The 8,465-nt window shown below is 32.3% G+C and overlaps 1 protein-coding gene across 1 annotated transcript; it reads left to right on the top strand.

Moving 5' to 3' along the window:
* The first annotated feature begins 2,455 nt into the window (after positions 1 to 2,455).
* LOC11435094 (uncharacterized) lies at positions 2,456 to 5,679 on the top strand. Its single transcript, XM_024780476.2, has 5 exons — positions 2,456 to 2,537; positions 2,693 to 2,745; positions 2,841 to 2,960; positions 3,722 to 4,225; positions 5,150 to 5,679. Coding segments are annotated over exons 2-5 (882 nt in total). The 5' UTR covers positions 2,456 to 2,537; positions 2,693 to 2,744; the 3' UTR covers positions 5,407 to 5,679.
* Positions 5,680 to 8,465: the final 2,786 nt, after the last annotated feature.

The following is an 8,465-nucleotide window of genomic DNA, read 5'->3' as shown; positions in this document are numbered from 1 at the left end:
GAGAAATAATAAACGAACTAATTAAAATTGTATTCAATACTCTCTTAAAGGCACAACTATTATATAATTTTGAGAGTTGACCAATTTATATCCTGTGAAATAGAAACATAATATTATTTAATTTCTTCTTCTGAATTTTCCTCGCAACATTATTGTTTTTTTCTCGTGAATTTTTTTTGCACCATTTTTTTTCATCCCGTGAATTTAACTCAGAGCATATTGTCTTCTTTCATTTTTTTAATTAAAATTTGTTGAAGATAAGAAATTTTAAAGTCCAAAATAAATTAGCAATTTCAAAGAAAAAACATATTCAAATAAAATATCAAATACAAAATCATTAAATATGTAATTAAATCCTCTTAAAAAAAATAGCATCCTTTAGAGAGCAACGTCCACAACTTTTAATAATTTTAATTAGTTACTTATTATTTCTCACTTTAATTAAGGTAAATAAGTAAAATCTATGAATTTATTGCTTCTTAACCGCATTACGCTTAGCATGTTAATTCCTTTAAAAAAAACTTATTAAATTAATTTACAGTTGAGATGCTTTCAATTGGCTCATTAACTTTAGTTAGTAGTTACGGTGCATACCGGAAGACTGATGCATACTGCCCCATGATTCGTGTGCCAATCGCACTGTTATTTCTCGCACCAAGTAGCAACGCTCTAAAAAAAAGCAAGAAGGAAGGATTTTGGATTTACACAGTCAATTAGATTGAGCTCACGGTCAATTAATGTCTATTTACAATTGTCAAAAGAAACTACAAAAAAAAAATAAAAATTTAAGGTTAAATTGCATTTTTGATCCCTTATCTATTTAGGTAGTATCACTTTGGTTTTAATTAAAATTTGATTTATTTTGATCCCTCAACTTCTCTCATTTACACATTTTGGTCATTTCCGTTAGTTTTAATTCAAAAACGTTAGATTTTCATCATTTTCTTTTGAAATTAAAACTAACAAAAATAACCAAAATGTGTAACAGAGAGAAGTTAAGGAATCAAAATAAATCGAATTTTAATTAAGGGACCAAAGCGATACTACCTAAATAGTTAGAGGATTGCTTTTTAGAACCCCTCAATATCTCTTTAGGCCCCCTAAAAATACAAAAATAACCTTTATAAGACTTCCGGTAGATAAATACCGGTAGTTCATTTTAACTTTTCTCATTTTGCACCTCCGGTATGTACATACCGAAGGCACATTTTCAAACTGTTGGAATTACCAAATTGAAAACATTCACAGTATTTTTTGTACACTTAGACCTTTTGCAATTGCAACCTCTTTTGTGTCTTAGGTCCATTGGCATCATCGGTACTTGTTTTCTTCCTATATAGAGCAATGCAATATTTGGTAAAACTAGCAAACATGTAAAGAATAAAAATTATGACCTATGAGAAAGATCATGATAACTAAATTTTTCCTGGAGGTGCTAGAATGGTTGAATTCCTCAGCATTTGCAGGGCTTACTTTCCTCTTATAAGGTGCGTTTGCCGGATATACGCCGATGGTTTCTGTCAAGATAAGAGACTCAGAAGTGAAAGAATCTGCAACTACTGAAGCATCAGTTTCATGGCTCTCATTCCTAGTATCAATAAAAGATTGACCAATGACCATCCATATTGAACGGAGTTAAGGATCTTGTCACGTTTTCCACTATATGCAAACTTATAGAAGATTTGGACCTCGGTAAACCATCTGATAATTTCATACATGTAGTTGAAAATGTGCCTTTGGTATGTACATACCGGAGGTGCAAAATGAGAAAAATTAAAATGAACTACCGATATTTATCTACTGGAAGTCGTATAAAGGTTATTTTTGTATTTTTAGGGGACTTAAAGAGATATTGAGGGGGCCTAAAAAGCAATCCTCAAATAGTTAAGAGACCAAAAATATAATTTAGCCCAAAATTTAAACAGTATCACAGAGGCAGCAAACAGTCAAACACCGAGAACGGGGTTTTCCTCTTCCAATATGCACTCAGTCTTTCTTTTCCCCTTGCTTTTGTGTCGCTCTATTTTCACCATAACATCAGTGATCCAGGGCAGGAGTAGGACCACTGCAAATATTTGTCTAGCCATCACCATCAAAAAGTCTTTGAAATTTTGTCACCTTCCTCCTCCATATTGTGTCTATAAATTGGACTATCTCAGAGTCAATAGGGGAAGAAAATTCGAAATTGAAATGCTGGAGAAAATTTGAGTGCAAACAACGGTCACACCATACACAAGAAAATAAGAGAGAAAAGGTAAACCTTTCATTGTTCATCTATTTCATTATTTTTCTTGTTTGTGATAAAAAAAAAAAGATACATTAAAAAAGAAAATATATTTTGTGTGTTTTTATAAAGAAATATACTTATCTGAAATGGTAAAATTCTAGCAATTAAACTCTTTGATTTAAAATAAATAAATAAATATATTTTGTGTCTTTTACACAAAATAACGAACATTAAAACGAAGTAAACGTGGGGAAGTAAAAGAGGTTCAATATGTTTGTGTTGTCTCAAGTTGGGTGGCTTTGGTCAAAAGGTACGAACATAATGGCGTGTCAAGGCGCACGCGAGAAAGGAATCAATGAAATGATTCTTTCTTTCATCGTTGACCCAACACAAAACCATCATCATCATTTTATTATTTTCATCACTATCATCAAATCAAACCTTGTTTTTTTTCTTCTTCCTCAGAAGTCAGAAGAACAACATCATCGGACTCTGTTTACTTTGCAACAAATCGACAAGTAAGTTATTTTTTTTTTGTTTTTTTGTTTTTTTGTTTTGTTACCACTTTTGATGAAACATGATTTGATTGTTTTGTTTGGAACTTATTTTTCAGTGTATCCAAAGGTGAAATTAAGACAGTTACATCATCAAGATGAATACGAGGGTGGTGATGTAAGAAACCTTGGTTTGAAAGCTTTTCTCTCTTTATCCTTCCACTCTCCTACTTCTCCCGGTAATTTTTCTAATTTTCCCTAATTTTTTTAATAATATATATTTGTTTTGATTTGGTTTGGTTTGTTTTGTTTTGTTTCAAAGACATGATAAGGATATAATTCATATGCACCATCAGTGTAAAAAACAATTGACTTATGTGAATCAATCATGATTGTCGTTTATAAGCTGTTTCTATAACAGAACATAAAATAAAGTCAAACATTGTATAAGCTGTAAGCTATAATTCATAAGCTATCATGGAGAGCTTATAGATATAAGTTGAAAACAACTTATTGACATGTCATACGCTGTTTCCATAAGCTCTCCCAAACAGTCTCACAAGTGCTTATGTTAGTAGATAAACTCAAATATGCTAATCCAAACAGGCCATAAAGTTGTAGTGATCTATAGTGCTTTGGGGTATTGGTGGAACAAAACCTTATGGTTCTTCCATCCCACTCACATGCTTTGAAATAAGTTTGAATCTTGAGAAGGGGGTAACTGTTGGTCCTTATTTCAAACTCAAACTTTTTAAAATGAAGTCGATAACATGCATAGGCTTTCTACTTTTATGAATCATCATTAGTTGCTCAGCTTGTTCTTCAATTTGGTAAACAATGTTATTCACTTGAAAAGCAGGAAAATTATATGAACCGAAAATTATATGAACCGAAAATTAGGACCGTAATATCATGAACCAGTCATGCAGAATTTCCTTTTTTATTTTTGTTTTCATCATTCCATTTACTGATATAGAGTCACTATTGTCTAATTTTGCAGTGAAGGACCATAAAGTTGTCTCTGTGCCATCTATTGTCAAAGTACCAAAGTTTTACTTGCCACAAGTATCAATTCCACGAGTATCTGTAACCGAAGATTTTGTCGACTGCAGTTTGACATCTGATTCTTCTGGTTCTGCAGAACCAGGGAAGGATGGAGATACTGATGAGAGTAAAGTATATATTAGAGCCGATTTGATTCCACGAGTACCTGTTACTGAAGACTTTGGGGAAGGCGGTTTGACATCTGATTCCTCCGGTTCTGCAGAACCAGAGAAGAATGGAGATACTGATGAGAGTAAAGTATATATTAGAGTCGATTTGATTCCACGAGTACCTGTTACCGAAGACTTTGGGGACGGCGATTTGGCATCTGATTTGTCAGGACCTGGGAGACTAGAGAAGGATCACGGACCTGAGAAGGACGGAAATATAGATGATGAGAATAAAGTAAACATCAGAGCCAGTCCAATTCCACGCCCTCGTGCTGTCATTTCTAGTCCTGGTAAATCTCATATTCCATCAATTTTCTGTTTAGCTATATTCGTTTATATTATACACCAGTTACTTTTTTGCAATTTTATTGTCTGAGCTATAACTAAAGGCTGACTTAGAGACGGAGACCATAAGAACAGTTATGCTTTATATCATAGATAACAATGTTTTAGGCTGCTTTCGATGACCCATCGAAGCCAAGAGATATAGATGTTGGTAAAAATCCTTTAGAACATACAGAAATATTTTTATAATTTAGTAAAAGTACTTCCAGAATGATGCAATGCAACTCTATAAAACGAGTTTTCAGATTAAGACCAGAGCAAATTTGAAGTACTTTGAAGGTAAACAAAACTGAAAACTCATAGCGGAAGCTCTTCATATGGTTGATAATTCAAAATTGCTCATTAGTGAAATGAAAAGAAAAGGAATATTTTAGGGAAAACTTGAATTTTGAGCTTGTGGTTGTGGCATTGACATCTGTTAAGTAATATTATATTGTTAGGAGACTGCTTTTGGAGTTTTCTTAATGTGAAATGTATTAGTGTCATTGTGCAGTGTCATTGCTTCCTGAATTATAATGCACTTCATTTTGCTCCAGAACCTATGGTATGCATTAAGTGAGAATACAGGGTCTTAAGATATCTATATAGCAGATAAGCACGGTTCTTACTTCTGTTAACTCACAAGAAACTTGAAATATTCTAAAATAATTTTCACTTCTAGCTGCTGGAGAAAAAAATTCAATTCGTTGTTAGTGGCTGTGCAGAGAATGCGATGCTTTAACATAGTCGAAAATTTGTAATTATTGAAAGCACCATCAATTATGCTGATTCTAGTTTCCTCACTTTGCATCTACTTTCTGTGTTATTCAAGGTTTATTATGTAGCTTTTTGGATATGACCTCAAAATTTTGTTTCAATTTTGTATACAGAAAATGACTTAATGATTGGGAGCAGAAACAAGATTGGAAATGGAAGAGTTTACGTATCGAAGAATAGTACTGTTTTACCAAATAGACATGCTCTTGCTCAATGTAAAGTGAAATCACATGACACTACCGATATTCCTCCGGACACAAGAAAATCCACAGAGACCAAGTCTAAAGATAAAGTTGATCATGTAGGAAAGAAAAAGGTTCATAAAGGTAGCGTAAAATCTGATAACTTACATAGGCACTGGAAGTTTTAGTTCCAATGTAACATGATCTTAATCTAGGACTAGGTTCCATCTCAAGGAAAAGGGAAAGAATAATACAGTGCATGTTTTGATGTAACCATGACGACGTGCTTAATACTTCAGCACCATTTTTCAATGTTTACTTGTGTTGATCTAAGATTATTAAGCAACAAGGCATTGCCTGAGGCATTATATATCTTCCTCTTTCTTTTGCATAAGATTTGAGTTTTTTTTTTTGTAAGATTCTTTTATAAAATTTAATGTGATGTCTGTATCTTAAACGTATACTTATACATCAGGTTCATGGTAAATAAAAAATAAATTCAAGCATGAAGTTTATGAAATTAATTGTACTAAAGGATTGTTTAATTGGTTCTAGAATTTCATGCATGCTACTCACTTTATCTGTTTGATAACCCATCCTTGTTAAGATCAATATTTCATAGAGATAAATTATTCTTTCACAATATCAAATGGTGACAAAGATTAATCTTATAGCTTCCTCAACGATACCTCATTGATGGTAATAGGAAGAAATGGAAATTGGATCCACTGTGGTTAAGAAAAGCACACAGAAATAAAAGAGTAGACTCTCTCACATATGCTGCTATAAGAGGCTGCTGAACTTTGTCTTTGTATTACGCAGTTATTTAAGTCCCACATCGGGCGTAAAGAAAGAAACAAGGCAAATGTGTGAATATAAAAAGCGGAAGCCAGCGCAGGAAGTAACATGTATTCAGCTGCCCCTTGTGGTTGGTGGCACAGACCCTTTGGTCAATTGTCATATGGAGATGAAATTTCTCTTCCTTTGACAGATTTTTGAATTTATATAGAGACGGATTAATTGAATACTTTTTATTTTTATTTTTTTTTATTCTGTATTCGTTTTTAATTAATTTAATTCAAAATTCTGTTAAGTGAACAGTATTTCTTATCTCCATGAAGATGATTTTAATTCATAAACATATATCAAAATTTTTGTTATTTTTAATTCTTAAACATATAAAAAATTATTTTGATATTTTTAATTCTTAAACATATGAAAAATATTTTTAAACATATGTTTATTTCATATACATGAAGATGGTCTTAGTTCATAAACATTTCTAAAAAATGGGAAATGTTAAAGGAACAAAAATAGAAATTTTGTGTTGGAAAATGATAAAAAGTGATCAAGTCAACTTGTAAAAATTTTATAAATTGTTGTTTTTATTATTTAATTTTAGCTACCTTAACCATTGAAGCAACTAACAACATGAAAATTATTCCTCCTCGTAGACTTGAATGAATTTTGATTATAACAAACTCGCATCACAAAAAAAGAAAAACAATTGACGCACAAGATTACATATAAGTTTATTTAACTAAACTTGTCTCCATGAAAGTGTTGTTACATGTCTTGAGGCGAAGTTTGAGCTGCACGTTCAAAATAACGGATGCCCTATCTCTGTCGTGATGGTTCTCTTAGGTTTTATTTGTGAGTTTGGAGGGGAATAGAGAAGAGGGTTTGAAAAAAAAGAGGAAGGAGTAAGTGGAAGAAATAGAGGAAAGTGGGAGGGGAGGGGAGGGCTTTAGGGGGTTAACTTTTCTTCATAATACAAAACTCATGTTTTGAGAAACTAAAAAATTGTATTGAATAAGAGTTTTGGGGGGTTTATACGAATTCTTCAAATTTAATATATGTTGTTCTACTATTTTCAAAATTAAAAAAATAGTAATCATATGCATTAATTTATCATTTTTTAAAAAACTATTCTTTTAAAAATTTAAAAGATTTCTCTATTTTCCCTTTTATATTTTCCACCTCTCAAACCTTCACTTCCCCTTCCCCCTCCAAACTCACAAAGTGCTAGAAACATATCTTTATTATTTCTAAAAAACAAGTTGTCCTAGAAGAATCCTAGATGGTTAACACAATTCAAACATATGGTTAATTATGTTTAGTGATGGCTACTGAATATAACAAGTTCTCGAAGCTCATTAACAATGAATTGAACACATTTAACCACATGTTTTTCAGCGTCATTAAACAAGATTTTTCAGATATTAAAATATACTATTATATCTATTAACCATCAAAATTGTGTTGAAAATATACATGATTTTGCGGTTTTTGTTGAAGAGTGATTCTACTAAGGTGTCTCCTAGTAATTGGTCCGTTCCATACTCCAATGATGCTAAGAGGAAGAAATGAAGCAGTTAAGATACAGTAGGGAGGGAGTGGTCTCAGATTATTGAATTCACTAATAAAGAAAACGAATTCAAAAGAAAGAATATGACAGAAAAAGGTGAAAATGATCCAAATGAAATAGCACTGTGATCACAATTCCAAGAATCACTCGGCCAAATCACTTTTTGTTCACATGAATAGGTTTTGCTCCAAAACCTATGGTATGCATTAAGTGAGAATACATGGTCTTAAGATAAGCATGGTTCTAACTTCTGATTAACTCACAAGAAACTTGGAATATTCTAAAATAATTTTCACTTCTAGCCGATGGAGAAGAGAATTCAATTCATTGTTTGTGGCTGTGCAGATAATGTATGCTTGATCACAGTCGAAAATTTGTAATTATTGAAAGTACCATCCATTATTGAAAATGAAAATTTGTTATCCGAAAAACTACATAACAAACCTTGAATAAGCTTGTTGTGGAATTTAAGTAGGTAGTTGATTCAACAATCTTCTCTTCTATTACTTGTTATTTGTTAAAACTTCGATTATGTAAGAGAAAAAGAAATGAAAATGATCGAAATCCCAGTGGTTCGGTGAACATATTGATTTTGCATGTAAGTTGAAGTTCAAAATGGAAGAAAGAAAGCATAGAGACCCTCATTTCCACTGCAGTGCTCTAAATAGTCACACATTGGCAAGCCAAGCAAATAACACAGAAAATGTTGAATATAAAAGCAGCAGCGAGTTGTTGCATTAAGAGTATGAGCCTTTAGGCTATTATAAAAAAGAATGGGGTTCATTTGCGTTGCATCCAGGTGGGAGTGCTGCATCATATCGTGGTTACAAAAATTCAATGTTGAACCACAATATGTGTGACACTCTTGCTACGGTTGCA

This window comes from Medicago truncatula, chromosome 1, assembly GCF_003473485.1.
Source record: "Medicago truncatula cultivar Jemalong A17 chromosome 1, MtrunA17r5.0-ANR, whole genome shotgun sequence".
Taxonomy (NCBI): domain Eukaryota; kingdom Viridiplantae; phylum Streptophyta; class Magnoliopsida; order Fabales; family Fabaceae; genus Medicago; species Medicago truncatula.
Note: the sequence above shows the minus strand (reverse complement) of the source record. Positions and strands in the feature narration are given on the sequence as shown.

Excerpts from the sequence above, each read along its gene's own strand:
- LOC11435094 (XM_024780476.2), top strand. Across the intron at positions 2,961-3,721 it reads CCACTCTCCTACTTCTCCCG|TGAAGGACCATAAAGTTGTC; the intron begins GTAATTTTTCTA and ends CTAATTTTGCAG. Across the intron at positions 4,226-5,149 it reads TGCTGTCATTTCTAGTCCTG|AAAATGACTTAATGATTGGG; the intron begins GTAAATCTCATA and ends TTTTGTATACAG.